At 35.8% G+C, this 22,729-nt stretch overlaps 1 protein-coding gene and 1 long non-coding RNA gene across 2 annotated transcripts in view; one reads left to right on the forward strand and one right to left on the reverse strand.

Annotated features, from left to right (window-relative positions):
* The window catches only part of LOC149775801 (THO complex subunit 5 homolog), a 65,781-nt gene extending 54,291 nt beyond the window's left edge, over positions 1-11,490 (forward strand). Inside the window, exons 16-18 of the mRNA XM_089944260.1 lie at positions 5,590-5,705; positions 8,232-8,419; positions 11,180-11,490. Coding sequence (XP_089800386.1) covers positions 5,590-5,705; positions 8,232-8,419; positions 11,180-11,243 — 368 coding nt within the window. The 3' untranslated portion in view covers positions 11,244-11,490. The remainder of the gene's footprint in view (positions 1-5,589; positions 5,706-8,231; positions 8,420-11,179) is intronic.
* Positions 1-22,729, reverse strand: part of LOC149775802 (uncharacterized) — a 54,221-nt gene that overhangs the window by 5,721 nt on the left and 25,771 nt on the right. The gene's annotated exons all lie outside the window — the stretch shown is intronic.

Raw genomic sequence — 22,729 nt, forward strand, 5'->3', positions numbered from 1 at the left:
ATTATTTAGTCGACATATTGAATGATTATAAATGAATAACCTGACAGTGTACTTCGTTTTTGGAGCCCGCCAAATCTTGGTCACCTATTTTGCCCTGTTGGTTTAGATACTTGAAGTGACATTTGTATGTTTTGTTTGTCACGTCCTCTGTATCTTTCAACCCTATTAAGATTAGTGAAATGTTTTTCTTCTTTATATATATATTACCCAATCATAATAGCTAAGGAGAACTACTACTACTTTGAATATCCAGCCCTCCCAGATACTACTTTTAGCTAAATGACGCTAGAAGTTGTCTGCTGACCCGTGTGGCAGTTGGGCAGAGTGATCTCTCATTATGTAAAAGACTTGGTGGCAAAGTCTAAGAATACTTAAATTACTACTTCGCTTGTGCCAAGTAGCATGCTCTCATCACAAGAGACCTTGCAAAAGCCATAATCTATTTGGAAGATATACCATTACAAGTTGGGAGTTTTTCACTTCTATGGTGAATATTCCATCTGTATTTCTAACTTTTTCTTTTCCTATCCTGGCAAAGTGTTGTCTTTACAATTTGCTAATACTTTGTCCTTGGCAAACATTTAGCAACTTCACATTAAGTTCGGGCTATAATTTTTGTATTTCATTCAAGACTTTGGCGCTTATAAAAAATAAAACCTCCTAATATGTGTGTAATATCATTACGAACGGGTACATATTGGTGAGTTTCTGTTTCAGGACATTCGTAGAGTCCAGGTGCCAACTTCAGTGTTTTTACTTGTACAGGATGTTAGTGGGCTTTTTTCCCTAACAGTTATGTGCCTCATTTTGGATATTGTCACACCTACTTTGTAAGTATCTATAATGGTGCCTCGGTTCCCTTTATGTAAAGGTTTTGTGTGTGATATAGACACTTGTGTACATTTCTGTATTGCTTCTGCTTTGGTCAGACAATTACAGGTAAGATTAATTTACATGGTTTCCTCAGTCGCATCCTGCTCATGCATGTTTCTACAGGCGACACTTGAGTCATGTTTATCTGCATAAGCATTCCATCATATTTAAAGAGCACTTAGTCACTTGTCTGGGTAGCTTATGGACTTCACAAGATAGGTTCATGTGAAATTTTTGTTATGTGTGTGCAGGTCTTTATGCCCTTAAGAAACTCTTTATATATGTATAATTCTGTCATTTCGGGTACATACATCTGAGTTTCCTTTACCATGTATTCTTAGTCTTGGAATGCTATGCTTCACTGATTCTACCTGTACATGCTGTCCTTGACCTTCCCCGCTAGTAGCGTTGTAATTGAGATTGTCTGCTATTACTTTTTGTCCAGGTTACCATAATTTGGTATAGCTCTGCTCTTACACTGTATTCAAATATCGCATATGCAGACCCACTGGTTTTTACTTGTCCTACTTACAGGTGGTATTGTCATTATATTTTATCGTTGTGCTTCATTACTTAATTAGACTGGTTGTTATCAATTTCTGGGTCAACTTTTTAAGATTTAGCACTGCACAGACATTCTGTTCTAAAAGACAGGTGCTTGAGCTACAGTTTCATACATTTTGCTCTATTTGTCTTACAGATTAGAACTATGCACAAAGAACAAAAAACACAGCTTAGGACATATACATCACCAGTCTGCATGCTGATCTCTCCTCAGTGTAAAAACTTCTGGTGGACAAAGAAGATAAATCAACTTATCCATCAGCCACAAAGCACCATACATTATCACAGTTACCACTACAGGACTCACCATTTTTGGCAGCTCGCTTTTGCTTGCCTTGTTGGGTTTTGACTTGATTCCTATTATAGAACAAAGAGGGGCAGAGCTAACAAAGAGCCAGGTTCTCTCTCACTCATCAGACAGGTTACATAGATCAAACATTCCACAACCCATCCTATCTGATGATCCTAACAATACCCTCCTTACAGTTCTTGCATACCAAAGTGGATACATCACTGAGAAGGCCCTATTGTTTGTTCCAAATTTTCTTGGTCCCAAAAGCAAATTGCACTCTGCATTTGGTCATTGCCCTGAGCACCCTCAATCTATACAACCACACTCCTTGGTTCTCAATGGACAAATCATAGCACACTTTGAATGCCATCCATGAGAGAGACTTCACTGTCAGTGTGGACTTAAACAGCACAGATTTTGTATGTCCCTATTCACAAGTTTTCCAGGACATTCCTACAACATTGTATGCCAGTTCAGGGCACTCCCATTGGGGCTCAACATCGGCCACTGGGTCTTCGCTCATCAAATGAAACGAGTAATGGCGCATATCCAGACCATTTCTAGGCAGCACCATCCAGTTACCTGGCTGACATCCTGCAGAAGCATCAGGGTGTTAGATCTAACAAGACATGATAACCCTTGTTACAAATCTGAACTGCTTGTCAACAGTGAAAAATCTGACCAAGTACCATCTCAACAATTTGTTCACCTAGGTATGGAATTCAATACACAGGCAACAGATTTTGTCTCCCTCAGGATCAGAGATTGAAATCCAGACCATGGTAGCACCTTTACTTTCAAGGTATTCTATCTCCATGGGAATTCCTTCGCCTGCCTGGCGTGCTCAAAGAGGTAGCATACCTCATGGTCCTAGGTAACCTTCCTATGTGCCCATTGTAAATGATTCTTCTGCCCGAATGGTTTGCCCACTGGACCATCCTCTCACCATCTGCACATAATTGAAGCATCATACCAAAGACTTATAAAAATGGTACTTACAGCTGCCTCGCTAGATGCTCAGCATTACGAGTTTAGTGTTAGGACTGGTCGGCCTGGTGTCAGGATAATGTGACTGGGTGGGACATCGTGCTACATGTCTGCAGAATGATGCCCCAGTGCTAGACATCACTATAAACTGCAACACTGCAGACATTGTAGTGATATGACTGAATCTTGTTTAAAGCTACATTAAAAATCCAAATCACACACACAATTGAGACACCATGTGCGGAATTGGGCAAACCTAATTTGGCTCACGGCCGGTAAACACCTACCAGTACAACGGCCCGAGATTACAGTCTGTACTGATGCATGTATGGAAGGCGGGGGAGCCCACCTACTACCATCCTTTCAGGATGTCATTGATGCATGCTCTCCCCAAGAACGAGATCTTCATATCAGTAATTTTCTGGATATGACGGTCATTGTGAAAGCATTTCACTTGTGGCAGGAATATTTCCTGGGCAAAGGAGTTCTCATTCTGTCTGACAGCTCTGCTTTGGTGATTTATCTCAAATGACAAGCAACAACAAAGTCCCAAGACCTTTGTGGTGTTGTCAACAACAAATCCACATACAAGTTCGCCATATCACAGGACTCCCTCACTAGCCAAAGCTTTATCCCGGAACAATCAACTAATGCAGACAGAAGGATCTCTTCATCCCTCTGTTTTCATTCAGATATTGACCCACCCTGGATGCATATGCCTGCCCACTAACACCAGATTCCATAAAGTGTTACAGGAGGCAAGTGAATCAGAGTGTTGCCTTATCCACATTGTACCACTCAGATTGAAGAAGTCATGGATCAGCAACCTCATCAATCTTACAACGGCAACTCCTGGGCGACTTTCCCTCATCTACTGAAACAACCATGATGGCAGTTTTATCATTCCTACTCAGAGCTACATAACATGCATATCTGGATCATATGTAACAATCCCTCAGAAATAAACAATTTGCACAACCAGTCATGGAGAGAATTGCTCTAGGTCCTCCACTCAAAAAGCATACAAAGGTAGATGGTAAACAAACACATCATTCCTCTCCAGGCATTTATCCCACAAATAGATAACTTCCTCTGGCTCTTTTTTGAGAGAAAGTTTGCACTGAGTACAATAAAAGGTTACCTTTCCATGGTCACTGACACCTTTTGTCATAACAAAAGAGAGGATATTGAACAAAACAAGGACTTGTCCGACCTTCTCTACAACCATAAACATTAGACTTATGCCTAATGTGGAGCCTATCTTGGGTATTAACTAGCTGAACAAGACGTAGTTGAACCACTTTCAAGGGCATCTCTGGCGCTCATCTCATACAAAACTTCTTCATGGCAAATGCAAGCAGAATTAGCAAAATACATGCCCTTTCATCAGACCCAAATTACAAGACAGGTCAGTTTTACTCATGGCGCCATTCTATTTCATCATCAAGAACCGGCTTCCTTCATCAGGAAACCTGTTTGGACTCATCAGCTGAAGGCCACTTACAAGACTCAATTTGGACTTTCGACTGGGAACTTAATAGAACAGAGCCTTACCATCGAGGGAGATCACACCTCTATTTCTCAAGAAAGGACAGCAGGATATATCAGGACTGACTATCTTGTCCTGGATTAAGTAGGTTATTCACTTGGCATATAGAGAAATAACCCCAGCTCAAATGAATTTATTACGCATTTCGGCTCACAAGGTTGGAGCAGTTGCGAACAGCCTTGCATTCAAGTGGAACTGTTCGCTAAGTGACATCATTCAGGCTTTTGGGATAGAGTTTGGAGCCCACATTCTCTAGCTTTTATTACAGAGATCTGTCGTCCCAGAGGGCCCAATCGATCTAGTAGAATTAATATCCACAGTTCAACAAATCACCCTTCCAAGTCAATCAACAGTGTGTTAAGATGTGGCATCATGACTTCAGCTGGATTTATAGGGAGGGGGGATTTTCCCCCCCTCTTTGAAGCCACACCCCAACAGATAGAGTTCCCTCCAGTTGGGTTTCCAAGAAGCTGTCTCGCATACCTTGGAGGACTGGAGATGGTGTCTCCTGGTTATGGAGATGTACCTCCATCCAGCTCTTACCTATTCTATTAATATATTATGACTGGGTAACATATTTAATGAAAAAACCAATTTTACCGTGTAAAATGTTTCATTAAGAATACTCACCCAATCATAATACACATACAACCTCCTGGCCTCCCCTCATTTACATCCATAGAGAGCATGCCTTCCGCTCAAGTTGTATCTGATGTATTCTTAGACATACCCACCTAGTCTTGTAAGAAGAGATCACTCTGCCCGAATGCCACATGGGTTGGCAGACAACTTTTAAGCTTTCTTTATCTAAAAGTAGTATCTGGGATGGCTGGATTTGCGAGGTAGTCATAGTTCTCCTCATGTATTATGACTGGGTAAGCATTCTCGAAGAAACATATTTTACTAGGACAAATTGGTGTTTAACCTAACAGTGATGTAATTTTAATTATTGATGCATTTGGATAACTAGTATACTGCAGTAATATTTTCTTTTTGTACATGTGGATGATTTGTTAATTTAGACTCATTGACCAGTGGGTAATGGGTTTGAATGGTGTGAAAATCAATTTGAGTCAGTCCTGATCTCTTTGCAAGGTTCTTAACTCTTATTGCCGCAGCATCAGTTGTTCATGTCAGTCTGTGTCACTAATCCAAACGCAGTCTTAGTGGTGAGGCAATTTGTGTTTATTAGTAAACACCACGTTTAAATTCATTCAAAAATGTAAGATCTTTTAATAGCATCTTAGGGACTCTGAATTAACACTAATGGAAGTGTACTTCTTTTACTGATTCTTTTCTATTTGACTAAATTTTCCCATTTTAGCCAAACTTACAGCACGTATAGCTGTTGCCCCTGACTATCCAAATGTGGCCCCTGTATTTTCTGTCCTTGTGCAATGGCAGTCAGAAAGATGCTCCGCCAATGACAGCCATATTAAGGTGAGTGTAGAAGTATTTCCTATAACTGTTCACTACAGAATTCACCATATTTTTTTTACATAATTTTATCTTTACATTGACTACATTCAAACATTGAAATTGCACATGTTGCTCGAGTACATGTTTTTTTGTGTTTACAGAAAACTTATGAAAATTTGGCATGTAATTTATGAGCAATTCATGATGAAGAATAATAACCAAACTTGGTGTGTGCAAACATTTAGCTGGATCACTTGGAAAAAAGTTGAAACTCTTATTCTCAAACTCTTCCACTGCTCTGACAAATGTATGGACAGGTTGAAACTAGTATGATCTTGTATCCTTACACAGATGATTTTTATTATTTTATAGCTATTTGGTAAAAACAATTATCTGCAATCCTAGTGGACATGAATATAAAAGAAATAATCATGAGTTCATATAATTGAGTCTATTTTTTAATTTCATACACATTTAATAATGCATTGAGCTGGGGTTAGATACAAAGGTTCTGTATTTCTATATTGCATACCCAGACTTGAATTATTCTGGTGTTATTAATGTTATCCATTCATTGATATTCTTAGAAGCACCAAACTGAAGTTTTGTAAATAGCAATTTGTTTTTAATTTCAGTGTGTAATTAAAATGTTTTGAAAACATAAAAGAGGGGAAAGGTACTAAATGAAAAATTTCATTCATGTTCCATGAAAACCATGAATATTGAATAGAAACATGACATAGAATTCAGTCAGAGATGATAGTTGACAATGAATATGAGATAGAAATATGTCATTTTAAATCAGTCAGGTATGATAGCTGGCAATAAATATTAGAAATGTCATGTTAAAGTCAGTCAGATATGATAGCTGACAATGAATATTAGATAGAAATATGACGTAGTAAATTCAGTCAGATATGATAGTTGACAATGAATATTAGATAGAAATATGTCATGTTAAATTCAGTCAGAGATGATAGCTGACAGTGAATTTTGAATAGAAACATGTCATGTTAAATTCAGTCAGAGATGATAGTTGACAATGAATATTTAACAGAAACATGTCATAAATTCAGAGCCAATATTCATCAGGAAAAGTATTTGAAATAAGAAAATATTTGAAAACAGCTCATTGTGGTTTGGAGTTTATCTTTTTGCATTTTTGTTTACTGGCACTTCCTCCTTGCTTCATATAACGCTCATAAATGTGGATTTTTGGTACATTTTATTTGTCATCGGTTCTTACTGCAGAAAGTGTGTTTTTGTGTGATATTTTTAAAATATCTTTAAGAATTTTTCAGTCATGTAAAGTGTATGTGTGTGTGTGATTTTTAACATATCTTTAAGAATGTTTCAGTCGTATCGTTATGATGTCTGCAGTGTGGCAGTTTATAGTGATGTCTAGCAATGGGGCATCATGTCGCAGACATGTAGCATGCTGTCCCACCCTGTCACATTATCCTGACACCAGGCCAATCAGTCCTAAGACTGACCCCTTAATGCTGAACAACTAGTGAGGCAGCTGTTAGTACCATTTTTATAAGTCTTTGGTATGAACATGCTACTTCCCATATGCAAGGCAGATGCTCTAACCACTAGGCCACTGGAGCAGTCATATACTGCAGAGAAAGAAGAAAACTGAATTAAATATGGAAATTATGTTGCAAAATTATGTCTCTTTGCTTCCAATTTCATTTCTGCACAGTAACTAGAGTTCTTCACCATATACCATTATCAGACTTTGTTAATAGCTTGCTTTTGGGCAGGGAAAGAACAGAGTGATTTCAGGTGCAAAAGATTAGAGGTCAAGAGCACAGTGAATAAAATAGAAAATGTCTTTCCACACAATAACTTATATAACAGATACCATGACCAAACTTTGTAAATGGTTTGCATTTAAGATAAAGACATTTACTGATTTTGGTTTCAAGAGGTCAAATATGAGTGTTTTAGTGATGCTAAGAAGGAAAATTGTTCTACACAATATCTTGAGTTTTTTTTTATGTACTTTGACCAAACATTGTGGATGGCTTGCTTTTGAGACAAGGGGCATGTTCATTTTTGTTTTAAAAGGCCAAGATCAAGGTCACCTGGGCAGAAGTAAGGAATAATTTTCATACAGCTACTTTTAAGTTCTGTACCACACACTTGACTGAACTTGGTAGATGGCTTACATTTGAGAAAAAGAAGATGCCTATAGATATGAAGGCTCATTGGTCAGAGGTTAAGGTCCGAGAGACTACTAGGAGGAAAATGGTTTTAGCAGAATAACTCAAGTCTTATGCAACAAACCATGACCAAACTTTATGGATGAGTTGCATTTGACAGGATTGATTTAAATTTCAACCATGTTTGGGCATTTGCATCTTCCAGTCATACTTTTATTAGCTAACAGATTAAAACTAGAATTGTTAAAAGAAAGACAGAAACTGTAGTTAATGTTGTGCTGTGGCTGTTTTCACTCACAAAATAAGATGATACAGGTGCTGTGTAGAGGTTTAGAAAAATAAAATTACTATTTTACATTCGTTTTGTGTTCTTTCATAGAATCTTGAAGAGGAACTGAATGTTCATTATGAGGAACTGGTGCAAGAGAAATCATGTGACTATTTACTGACCAATCAGATGCAGCGCTTGATAATGTGTTTTGATGTCTACCTTGAGACAGGAGAGAATAGCGCCAAGGAAGGGCCATCAGAATTCTCTAGAGAAAAAGTTTTCAGTAGAACAACTAGGTTAGTATGGTTGTAAAAATAAGTTGAATATTGGCTAGCTTCAATTAAAGTTAGGAATCACTTTATTGCCCTTCATTATACTACTACCTTACTACAATGTTGGTATGATCATGAATCCCATTTGATTGGCATCAAATTGTGTAAATCATATCGGCTTGTTTTTCTTGCTCTTTGATTTTAGCTGATATGAATGTGGTTTTACATGCTGATTGGAATGTGGTTTTACATGTCTGTTAGAATGTATGTTTACATGTCTGTTAGAATGTGATATAACAAGCCAATTAGAATATGGTATAACAGGCCAGTTAGAATGTGGTATAACAGGCCAGTTAGAATGTGGTTTTACATATCATTTAGAATGTGGTTTTATATACCAGTGAAGATGTAGTTTTCACACCAATAAAAATGTGGTTTTTGAATACCAGTTTGATGGTGGTTTTAAATACTAATTAGTATGTAGTGTTACATACCAGTTTGAATGTAGTTTTGCATACTGTTATGTATTTAGGCTCTTTCAAAAAGTAACAAGAAAAGAGTGAAGACAACAAGCCTTGTAAAATTTAACAGTTAATTTATTTCCCTAGAAAAACAAGGCAAAAATGAGAAAAAGAACTTACAGTTTTATGAATCAAATCCAAAAATAATCCATGAATTAAAAAATAGAAGTCCTATTATTAAAAAGTCCTAAATGAAACTGAGTTTGAATCCCGATGAAATCCAAAATGGAAGACTATGATGTCTTTTGAAACTGAAGTGCTGAAGTGTCAACATTTTCTTGTTGAATCACAGAAAATATTATTCCAAGAATTTAGAGCCCTAGTATTTCCAGGGAAAAGAATCACTTTTCTTTAAAATAATTTGAAGAAAATAAAATAATTTGCCCAAACTGGACGTTGTTGTTGTTGTTGTTGTAGTAGTAGGGTTTAACGCCATTTTTCAGCACACGATAGGCTATACATGGCGGCCAGTATTAATGGTGGAGGAAGAACCCGGGAAAACCCCGGAAAGAACCACCGACCCACGAGAAGCTACTGGCCCAAACTGGACGTAACATAAAACACCTGGACCTCTCATATGTTAAGTCACGAATGACTATTCTTTCTCAAAACATCAGTAATAAGTCTAACTACAATGCAAAACAGATTCCCAGATGGAGGTCAAGAGTTCATCCTTGGGAAAACCAAAAGTTTGTAACAATAAACACATTATTTGTCACATTCTCCAAGTGTGGCCTTGAATCCACTCTATGAATCTTACTCTGAGAAAGAATAACAATTTGTTTTAAAAAGTTGTTTACTACAAATGTCACTGATTTATGAATCAAGGTCAGGAACTATGTCAGCATTTAGATACAATGACTCTGTATAGTTTTTTTTTTACTTGTGCTATATTTTTAATTTGTAATTTAATTAAGGAAGGAATATATGTGTCATTACGAAAATGGGGAGCTGTCTGCTCTTGTCAGCTTTTCGACAGTGCACATACGTTTGAGAATTCAAATACAGGGTCCATGCTAGAGGTGATTTGGGCAAATTAATCACCTTAGAGTCTGTCATTTCAGGCCCAAAAAGTGAAGTTCACTCTGCCTTGTATTGATTTCATGACATTACCCCCACCCCATTTATTTTCAATACAGTGCATTAAAACATCAACGAGAATGAGAAGTAAAAATTTATCTCTCTTCTAAATTTTTCCCTTAAAAGAGGAAGGTTGAAAGAAAGAGAAGTCTTATGTTCTGTAGTCCGTTTAATGCTAATTTGATGATTATAAACATCAGAAATTACATTGCTGCCTATGCAATTCCCACTGAAACTTCACACATGATCCTAAAGAAAATGAATGAAATATTGAATTTTTCTAGCCCATTTTGAAGCAAAATTATGAATCATTGGACATATCTAGCCCATTACCAATAAAACTATTACTTTTATCCAGTATTTTTCATATTGCCATATGAAAACATTACTACATTGCAGATATTTCCAATTTTGACTCTAATCATTTGAGATTGTAATTGTCTGTTATGCAACAGATGACATGAAAATATGCAAAAATATTACTTTAAAAATATTACTTTGAACTTCTACACCCACTTCTCCCTATTTCTGCCATCTTTGCTCTATTTCTGGCTAAGGAGAAGTATTTTGCCCACAAATTAAGTCCCGGCTTGGTTCCAGAGTTACGAATAAATGCACTTAAAAGCAGTGCCAAGCTTTTGTATGATAAAGAGGACTTCTGGTAACACAAAGGTTCATTATGGTTCAGATGTAGTAATACATGTTATGGATATGAATGGAATGAGGAATGATTAATGGCAAGCAGGATTGACTTTAAGTTGGGATATTTTACTAAATAACATTTTGTGGACACCAAAGGAAATTGTAGCTATCAGGTGGCCCTAATTAGCAGAATTATCCCTGACTGGTTTTGATGTTGAAATCGATATACATGTTACACACCTTAACTTGTAATGTCAGGAAGCTGGATATGTATATACATTGTTTTTTACTACTGTGTCAAAAGTATGTCGTTTTATTTCTCATTGACAGTACTAATATCGGCATCATGTTTTCTGTCAACCATACTATTCAGCATGTACAGAGTTAATACCATTCCATTGTCTGTATCTTTTGTGGTTGTAGGGATGATTGAACATGCTAATTACAGCTTGTTCTTCCTTTTTAATCCTTTTAGCTTGAAACAGCGAAACCCTTTCAGATTTCAACACTAGCTTTTTATCCTCTTTCATTTTTTTTCCAGAGGTCGTCAGAGAGCAAAGCCATACAAGTACTGTGCAGAACTTGGAATCTTTACTCATCGTTGAAATGACTTCATTCATGATATCTTCTTACATCATTTAACTTTTTTTTCTCACACATAAAGCACTCTCACCTGCTTTACAAAATTTAATGGTCTAAGAAATTATACATCAAACGTTTTATCATAATATTGTTTTATGCAATTAAAGCTGTTTTTGCCTGTCATCATTAAAGACGAAACAAAATTGTACAAAAGGTCCATATGACAAGATTGATCTGTATGTAAAATAAAAGAAAAGTTTAAATCTATAATTTGTGTGTCTGTTGCTCGATAAGGGACTACAAAATCCTGTTGGCTACTGTTGAACAATCTCACATAATCCTATAGACTACTGATGGACAAACTGACACTTTTGAATAATAGGACAAAATCCTGTGTGTTACTGTTGAACAGTCTAATAAATTATTGTTTGCTACTATTGAACAATCTGACATAATCCTCTGGGCTACTGTTGAAAAATCTGACATAATCCTATTGACTGCTATTGAACAATTTGACAAAAATCCTGTTTGCTACTATTAAACAGTGTGACAAAATCCTGTTGTCTACTATTCATTGAGCTGTGAAAGCATGTTCATGTTTCTGCCTGAAATCATTACAACTAGAAAATGAGTTACATGAATCATGTATGCACATTTACTCATTTTAAATTAAATATAAATTGTTCTTTTAAAATTTAACACTAATGTTCGTTAAACAATATCTATTCAGGCCTGATTATTGAAAGCTCTGCACCTTAACTGTCACCAACAAACATCCAGACGAAAATTATCTATCACTATGTAATTTTACAATGGCAGACATGTTCTAAACTTGGGTCAAAATAAGAGCAGCCACATGATTCACCCAAAACCTGCCCAGATCCACCACAAACATGATGGAAATTAAACGAAGCATACCCCAAATCCCTCAAAACCTGCCCAAATCCACCACAAACATGATGGAAATTAAACGAAGCATACCCCAACCTCCCCCCCTCCAAAACCTGTCCAAATCCACCACAAACATGATGGAAATTAAACGAAACATACCCCCCCCCAAAAAAAACCTGCCCAAATCCACCACAAACATGATGGAAATTAAACGAAGCATACCCCAAACCCCCCCTCCAAAACCTGTCCAAATCCACCACAAACATGATGGAAATTAAATGAAGCATACCCCAACCCTCCCCCAAAAAAACTGCCCAAACCCACAACAAACATGATGGAAATTAAATGAAGCATACACCAACTCCCCCCACCCCCCAAAAAACTGCCCAAATCCACAACAAACATGATGGAAATTAAATGAGGCATACACCAAACCCCCACCCCACCCCAAAAAAACCTGCCCAAATCCACCACAAACATGATGGAAATTAAATGAAGCATACCCCAAACCCCCCCCCAAAAAAAACTGCCCAAACCCACCACAAACTTGATGGAAATTAAACGAAGCATACACCAACCACCCCAAAACCTGCCCAAATCCACCACAAACATGATAGAAATTAAACGAAGCATACCCCAAATCCCCCAAAACCTGCCCAAATCCACCAAAAACATGATAGAAATTAAACGAAGCATACCCCAAACCCCCCGAAACCTGCCCAAATCCACCACAAACATGATGGAAATTAAATGAAGAATACCCAGAGCTACTAGAAAACATTAGAAACAGACAACAAAATAGGCTGCATTTATTTTTATATACATTGGATAGAAATGAAACAAGGGAGACAAATGTTACTATATTCATTGCTATTGCTGGTTATCAAGTCAAAACGGACCAGTCGACACGTTCCAAGTACAAACAACCTCATTGTGAAGTAAATAATGGTCTGTCAGTGCCATACATATAAACAAGGATGAAAAAATAATATATACATGACATTGAAAATATTTTAAATGTATTTGTTCTTGTCTTTATTAGCAATTCGCTATCATTATAGGCTATAACGATATATATTTCTTCATTTCATTTTATTTAAATTCATCTTTTTAGAATCATCTGAAGTAAACAATGGCATATCAGTGCCATAACTATCAATTGAGATTAAACAAGAAAGAAGTTTAACATTTAAACAACATTACAAACAACAAACAACTGAATGTGCCACATAAATCTTTGTAATCGATTTCAAAATTCACTCAAATATGAAATGTCTTGCTAAAAATGTACAAATATGTACAAAGATTATTGTTCAAACTCTTATAAAGCGCAGTTTTAAAATGTCAAATAAAGTATATCGACATTTAGCAAACAAAGTTCAACTGAAAAATGTTTTTGCATATTTTCAAACAAAGTGTTAATACAATCAACATAATACAAGTAATGCTTGCAACCTGTGTCATAGGTAACTGAAATTTCCTTAAATTGTACAAAGATTATTACACATAAACATTGCAAAGATATTTACCTATCCAGTTAAAAAAACTGGAACAATGGAAATGCGTAGCCAATTATCAACATTCAGCATTTATTTTTTGTTAATTTGTACAGCCTAGGTCAATGTTTGTTCCACCTTTGCATGCTTTCTTTGCCCAGGTTTGCATCCTGCATCTATGATCGGCCGGATGCATTGGAATTTTCCGTTGGAGGAATGTATAAACTTCTAACTATTGGAATTTAGTTGTTTTTTGTCAAAACATTTTACAGATTCTTGCCTTTTCAGCTGACGTTTTTGTGCGCCAAATGGTTCAGTCAATTACATATGAAGAGGAATGGCCAAATAATTTATAATTGCCATGGTTTCATCAATTACATATGAAGAGGAATGGCCAAATAATTTATAATTGCCATGGTTTCATCAATTACATATGAAAGAGGAAGGGCCAAATAATTTATAATTGCCATGGTTTCATTGATTACATATGAAGAGGAGGGGCCAAATAATTTATAATTGCCATGGTTTCATCAATTACCTATAATGAGGAATGGCCAAATAATTTACAACTGCCTTGGTTTCCTCAATTACATATGAAGAGGAATGGCCAAATAATTTATAATTGACATTGTTTCATCAATTACATATAATGAGGAAGGGCCAAATAATTTATAATTGCTATGGTTTCATCAATTACATATGAAGAGGAATGGCCAAATAATTTATAATTGCCATGGTTTCATCAATTACATGAGGAATGGCCAAATAATTTATAACTGCCTTGGTTTCATCAATTACATATAATGAGGAATGGCCAAATAATTGCCATGGCTTCATCAATTACATATAATGAGGAGGGGCCAAATAATTTATAATTGCCATGGTTTCATCAATTATATATAATGAGAAATGGCCAAATAATTTATAATTGCCATGGTTTCATCAATTACATATAATGAGGAATGGCCAAATAATTTATAATTGCCATGGTTTCATCAATTATATATGAAAGAGGAAGGGTCAAATAATTTATAATTGCCATGGTTTCATCAATTACATATGAAAGAGAAAGGGCCAAATAATTTATAATTGCCGTGGTTTCATCAATTACATGAGGAATGGCCAAATAATTTATTATTGCCATGGTTTCATCAATTACATATAATGAGGAGGGGCCAAATAATTTATAATTGCCATGGTTTCATCAATTACATATTAAGAGGAATGGCCGAATAATTTATAATTGCCATGGTTTCATCAATTACATATAATGAGGAGGGGCCAAATAATTTATAATTGCCTTGGTTTCATCAATTACATATAATGAGGAATGGCCAAATAATTTATAATTGCCATGGTTTCATCAATTACATATGAAGAGGAATGGCCAAATAATTTATAATTGCCATGGTTTCATCAATTACATGTGAAAGAGGAAGGGCCAAATAATTTATAATTGCCATGGTTTCATTGATTACATATGAAGAGGAGGGGCCAAATAATTTATAATTGCCATGGTTTCATCAATTACATATGAAGAGGAGGGGCCAAATAATTTATAATTGCCTTGGTTTCATCAATTACATATAATGAGGAATGGCCAAATAATTTATAATTGCCATGGTTTCATCAATTACATATAATGAGGAGGGGCCAAACAATTTATAATTGCCAGAACCATATAGTGCATGACACAAATCTATGAACTGGGCTTGAGTTACACTATATAACCTGTTGATTAATTCGTGTATCTTGTGTTGTTACCAATCAGCAACCTGCTTATGTTTATTATTGATAAATTCTGAGTTGTTGTTGGTCCAAAGATTCTTGATAGTTTTGTTTTTTAATGGTTTGTACACAAACATTTTAATTTTTTGGCATGAACTTTTTGAAGTACTGTGCAAAATTGGGATATTGTTTTAAATACATTGCCAGATCGTCTTCTCATTTCGCAAACTCAGCATCATCTTGACTGTTTTCATTGAAGAGCATACGAGGTATTGATTTTGTGATAAGATCGTCACATCCATGTTTATGCAAAGAGAGCCGAATGTTGTTGTTGGTGTTGTTATTCTAGGGTTTAATGCCATTTTTCAGCACAAGATAGACTATACATGGCAGCCAGTATTACTGGTGGAGGAAGAACCCTGGAAAACCCAGGGAAGAACCACCGACCCACGAGAAGCTACTGGCAGGCTTTCCCACGTACCCACGCTAGCTGAGCCTTGGACTCGAACCCACGCAGAGAGAGGTGAGATGGCAGTGATCTGGAACAGTGAGCGCTTTAGACCACTCGGCCACTCGGGGCCCTGCCGAATGTTGAATTTAATATGCTTAGTGCAATATAAAAATTCTACAAAAATTGGATCTTAGAGCATTTGTCAGAGCTTTTTCATTGTCCATACCAAATATAAACTTATCATCTCCAATTTGTTTCTCGAATATGCAAAGAGAAATTGTAATACATGTTTTTGTCTGACTCCCGAAGAAGACATAGTGGACCTAAGAAAATAGGGTATTGATCAGTTTTCCTTTTACAGTGCTTCTGTTTTTTGTATGACATTGCTGTTACAAAAACCTTACCCAAGTTAAAAGTTTGTTCTATTCCAATAACGCTTTTTCCTGTAGTGTACAGTACAATAACCAGGATTTTTATTTGTGTCTGAATCACTTCCTGGACATAGTCATTCATGTGAGGTTCACCTAAAATTTCTTTTAAATCATAGGATAGATTTTTATTTCCTGGTTCAGATGTGTTGACTTTCTTCTTTTTTCTATAAATTTTGTCTTGAATTTGCCTTAACTATTTTGGCACAGTAAAGCTATCTTCTTGATTCATCTGTAAATATCTGTCCTGTGCCTTTGTCTCCCCTATACCTTTTACAGCTTCTCTTAGAATGTTTGAATTTGTTTGCCGATAGGGCTCATTACGCTTACAGTTTCCATATGGCTGGTTAATTTTTAAAGACCTTTCACCACAGTATTCTACCATAGCACATTTTTGGATAAGATGTATCAGACTGGGTGCCTTAATTATAGTTGTTACACGTTTTTTTAAAAAACTTTTCATCTCCTTTAAGCTTTGTGTAATATCTGTGGAATGAAAGTACCTCTTCAAATTGTGGTTCAATCAGAATATATGTAATATTCTTATTTTGTACTTGTTTCATACATATTGTTTTTTTTTTTTTGTTTTTTTTTTTTTTTGTTTTTTTTGTTTTATACAGCAGACAGTCTAAATTCCAATTCAAGAAAAAGGGGCTGGTTAACAGTAGTTCCTTAATGCATGTCCCATACACCACAATCATCGTGAATTTCATGTTTTCCTTTATGGTTATTACCACTTATGTCTAGTACGACATAAACATTATTTTTAGGCCCTGGTGGTGTATCAGTTGGGCAATTGTTGGTGTTAGTGAGAATGGACAAAATGTCTTCGTTGCTTAAAAATCTGTTGCTTTTCTTTGTTTCATGTAACATTCACTGTTTTCACAATTATAAACTTCAATTTCATGATGGTCTGTATCATTCTCTTTCTCCATAAAACAATTATGGCTAGAAATACCACTATCTATTGTATCTATTTATTTATCATCATCTCTGACATCATCTCCATCAGCATCATAACAATAAGTTCTCATTAGCCAATCCATTGCATGATAGTTGGCAAACTTTTATTGGTAGTTGTTTGCATGATTGTGTGTCTCCATCATCATAACTGTTGTCATCATCAGCTGCATCATTTTCATGAGAACATTCGCTCTCCCAGGCAGATGAGCTAGAAGATAATATTTTGCATTTTATAATGTATTGTTGCATCATATCTATCCCACGTTCTATAACATCAGGGACGGTATCCCGTCGTTAGCGCACAGGTCAAAAGCGCACTGACGAATGCACGCCGACAAAAGCATGCATCGACAAAAGCACGCAAGGCATAAACTATAAAAGTTATTATGTCAAATAAATAAGCAAATATTCGCTATTTAAAAAATGTTAATATTATTATGAGTTCAGTGTATTTTTACTGTCACTGTTCAAAATGCAATGTTATGTGCATAATCAAGACAAACAAACATGGCAAAACAGTTGTAAAAATTAATATGATTTTCATTTTCTTAGTCTACCCTTTTTCAAATTGCAATGTTATGTGAGATTCCGCGCAGATATTTGATCAATGGTACGTTACCGTATTTTGGAACCAAAGCTACCAGACGTCGAATAAGTCTGACGTACTTTGATTTCGATGCCTCAGGTTCTCTAAATCCTGCTCGGTATCATTCGATCATAATCTCAGCATGATCTTGCTCCTTGCAAAAGTGGTCAACCAGCTTGTAGACAGATGGATGATGACAGTCTGTTGAAATGACCAATGTCATGCCTCAACCAAATTATTAGTGCATGGTAAACTGTCATTTACACGGTCGCGCATGTTCCACAAATAGGAAATCACGGATTTCTTAAACGGTTTCTTCTTTGTCTTCCCACGTAGTTGTCTTCCCAGTAATCATTGATTGGTGCAAGTTCTACAAGGCTGCTTTCCACCAACTCGTATAAAACGTCGGGAACATCTTCAGCTGGAACAAAAACGAGGGATCAAGTCATTATGACATACATCACGGTAAGCCCCTGCTAAATGACATTCCTATACTCTGCGCCACAAACATTGTCCTAGATGGGAGAAGCATCCTGCTAACCATGCTCCTGGGAAAATGGTCGCACATGCGTTTCGACTGGCTTTCGCAAAATCGACCATAATGCTAGCAGGATTAAGACCAGGCTGCAGTTCGATAATTTTCTGCATGATGTGTTCATATCCATTCTCTGTTTTCTCTGGCAGCAAAACGTAGACTAGAGGATATGCAGAGTTGTTAATTAAAGCATGGATAGTGAGTAAATAGTGTCGCCGCAACTTAAAAAGTACCATCGATAAACCAGTGATGATTTTGCTGTAGAATGGTAAGATTTTCAGTCGTTTAAAACATCAGAATGCGAGCATCATCATCCGCACCCGAATCCCACAGAAGAAAATTAGTGTCTCTTGTTGATTTTTGCAGAGATTCTGGAATGACAATATCGTTTAACTAAGTTATGTTGGTGTATGGAAGACGCAAGCCCAGATTCATGTAGAAAATAGACAAAAAGAATATAAACAACAGCAACAACAACAACAAATACAGATACAAGCAGGAAATAAAGACGTACAGACGACAATAGACCAAAGAAAGCAACTACAACAGAAACAACTAGTCCAAATATAAGAAGAAAAAAGTCAACAACAAAGAAACAGACAACAACAACAACAAAGGACGATACAAGCAAAGCAGCAACAATGAATTAAGAACCAACAACAACAAACCTTACAAAGCCAACAAGGAACAGAAATTAGACCAATGCAATCACAACGGCAACACGACACCATGTTATTACAGCAAGATGTAGAAATTGCAAAACAACTGCCAGATGAGCACCCTTATATAAAGAGCCTAAGAGAGGATTCATTACAGAAAGAGATCACAACTTTCCAACTACAACAAATCCAGAAAACACAAGTACCCAAAATAATAGATATAACAAAAAACACCAAGTCACCGCAGCAAGGAAATTTAGATCCACATGAACACCCATATATGAGGAGGATAAGAGAGGAAGAAGAAAGGGAAAAGAGATTTGAATCGCTACAGACAGAAGATACAACTACAAAACAAATGCAGGAAAAAGCACCACAAATAACAAAAACTACTGAAGATGAGCAACGAACAACAAGCCCAGAAGTATGGAAAGCGCTCAGAGAAATGACGAAAATAAAAAGAAAAGAAAAAAAGAAGACAACAAAAAGAGGAGGAAGAAAAAAGAATGGAAGTCGAAAGCTGGTTTAGCCAAGATGAATACATTAAAAAATATGAATACATAAATTCATAAAATAATAATATTTAAAAAAAAGAAGAAAAAAACAATTTATAAAAAAAAAGAAAAAAAAAGAGAAAAAAAAATGACTACATTTGTACTGATTCCAGAAAAACATTAACACGATAGCAAAACATACAAAATAGCAATCCAAAACATGCAGGGCATGAGGGCTTCCCTAACTCGTCTGGAAAGATCAAAAAGGAGAGAGAACCCTCAAAAATAAAAAAATAAAAAGAGGTACATCCGGGAACCATCTTTATCACCATTAATGTTTAGATATACGCTTCTCATAGGGCGCATGATGACATCACTAAAGGCTAGTAAATGCCAAGAGTTGGAAATAGCTCCACTGATACCAGCATCAAAACATGCTTTATCGTAGTCGCTGGATACCAAATATAATGCATTGCTAATTGTGTGATTCATATACGTACTCGTGTTTTTCACCAACTGTATACATGTTAGATATCTCAGCTGAGTTGCAGGGGCTTCATTGCTGATCAGTAGTATAGAAATAGCATTATACAGGCAATTTCCATCACCTGTGGTTGTTATGGGATTACCAGATACATTGTCAATGTAGTTGTCAATGATATATGCGCCGATGGAATCGATACTTGGGAAGTCCGTATGTTGCTTCAGAGCGGGGACTTAAACAGCATTTCTCTATCAACAGCAGCAGTCATTTATTCTAGGTCTATAAATGATATAATATTCTATAAGTAAAATTACAGTTACACTATAACCATTATATTGATGTGCTTCATCCATTCATGATTCAAAGGTGATATAGGGCTTAAATTTTTCTCTGATGTACTCGAATTGTAATTTAGTAAAGGAACCCACACATTCAAGCAGTTCTGATAGTATCTTTTTAATGATTCATGCAGCCATATATGGTATTTTAAAAAATAGTAATGGCAGCAGACATCACAGTTTGAAAACTGTTAGAGATATACAGCTAGAATATTTTCTGATATTAGTTATGGTATATACAGAATATAAATATCAGCACTTTATTATTTCACGTCACTATTCAATTCTGCTGATAATCAATTAATGTGTTGGAAACAGTTAATAGACAATTAGGGCCAACTTAAAAGGCAGTTTGGCCCACCTTAAAAGACAATCGGCCCATCTAGAAAGACAATCGGCCCAATTTAAAAGACAATTCGGTCCAACTAGAAAGACAATTTGGCCCAACTTAAAAGACAATTTGGCCTAACTTAAAAGACAATTTGGCCCAATTTAAAAGACATTCGGACAATTGGGCCCAACTTAAAAGACAATTCGACCCAACTTGAAAGAGAATTCGGCCCAGCTAGGAAGACGATTTTGCCCAACTTAAAAGACAATTCAGCCCAACTAGAAAGACAATTTGGCCCAACTTAAAAGACAATGTGGTCCAGCTTGAAATACAATTCGGCCCAACTTAAAAGACAATCGGACCATCTAGAAAGACAATCGGTCTAACTTGAAAGACAATTAGGCCCAACTTAAAAGACAATTCGGCCCAACTAGAAAGACAATTTGGCCCAGCTTAAAAGACAATTTGGCCCAACTTAAAAGATAATTCGGCCCAACTTAAAAGACTATTTGTACCAACTTAAAAGGCAATCGACCCAACTTGAAAGAAAATTAGGCCCAACTTAAAATACAATTTGGCCCAACTAGAAAGACAATTTGGCCCAACTTAACAAGGCAACTGTGACAATAGTTTCAAAAAGTACATACATATGAGAGAGAAAATAAAAATGACATTTTGTGCACTCCAATTAAGATCTTTTTATACATTTATTTTTATGCTACAAATTATTTTTTCCTGCAAAATGACATTCTTAGTTTGAAGGCTTCTGGTCAAATTATCAATATTATCAAACAATAATACTTTATATATATATATATATATATATATATATATATATATATATATATATATATATATATATATATATATATATATATATATATATATATTCAAATAGACTTGTACAATATTCTGCAGAATACATATACATTTTTCCAAGATCGGTTAAACAGTCCATAATATATTATAACAAACGTGTTTAATTTTAGGCTTCACATTATAACACGTTGCACATTAAATACAGTCGATTGTAACAGTGCTGCATATTAAACACACTCGATTGTAACAGTGCTGCACATTAAACACACTCGATTGTAACAGTCGATTAAGAACATAGTCGATTGTAACAGTGCTGCACATTAAACACACTCGATTGTAACAGTGCTGCACATTAAACACACTCGATTGTAACAGTCGATTAAGAACATAGTCGATTGTAACAGTGCTGCACATTAAACACACTCGATTGTAACAGTGCTGCACATTAAACACACTCGATTGTAACAGTCGATTAAAAACAGTCGATTGTAACAGTGCTGCACATTAAACACACTCGATTGTAACAGTCGATTGTAACAGTGCTGCACATTAAACACACTCGATTGTAACAGTCGATTAAGAACATAGTTGATGGTAACAGTGCTGCATATTAAATACACATGGCTTTATAAAATATAAACCATGTACTTGTTACAAAATAGCAACAAGTGTAGGGTCGGGATATATGCCTTACCGACTAATTCGACTTTGATAGGGATACTTCAAAAGACTTTCTTGTGATTACCTAATAATGGATATTTACCTGTTTTGTTTCGTTTTCAGAATCACTTAGAAGATCTGTAAGTTTATTAATCCGCGACAACAGTAGAAAATCAGAGACCCTTAATACCCAACATATGTGTTTCATTAAGACTTTCATGGAAGTGTTTCAAAGGGGCTATAAGATTTGTTTTTACATGTTCTAATTGATATTTTCTTCAAATTCATGTTTTGATTAATGTGTGTCGAGCATAGGCCTATATAATCATAGAACAAACTGAACTATTTCTGATTTTTCTTTCACGAAATTCCTAATTTTGTACATACTTATTGCTTGCTTGGCTTGTCGATCCTTACTTCGTTTAATAATTTTGGGGCTTTAAGAGTTATAGTGTCTTTGTCTATGTCTCTTTCTTGTAAGTTCAGGTTACTAAATAAATCACATCAGTTGATACACTGTCAGTATTATAACTTAGAGAAAACACTTCTCTTGTATTGGAGCTACTAAAATAAGTACTTTCTCTTATATTTGTACATTGAGAGCACCAGCGTCTATTATATTGAGATGACAAAAACATGTTTAATC

This window comes from Sinohyriopsis cumingii, chromosome 19 (assembly GCF_028554795.1).
Source record: "Sinohyriopsis cumingii isolate HCF-2022 chromosome 19, ASM2855479v2, whole genome shotgun sequence".
In the NCBI taxonomy this organism is placed as follows: domain Eukaryota; kingdom Metazoa; phylum Mollusca; class Bivalvia; order Unionida; family Unionidae; genus Sinohyriopsis; species Sinohyriopsis cumingii.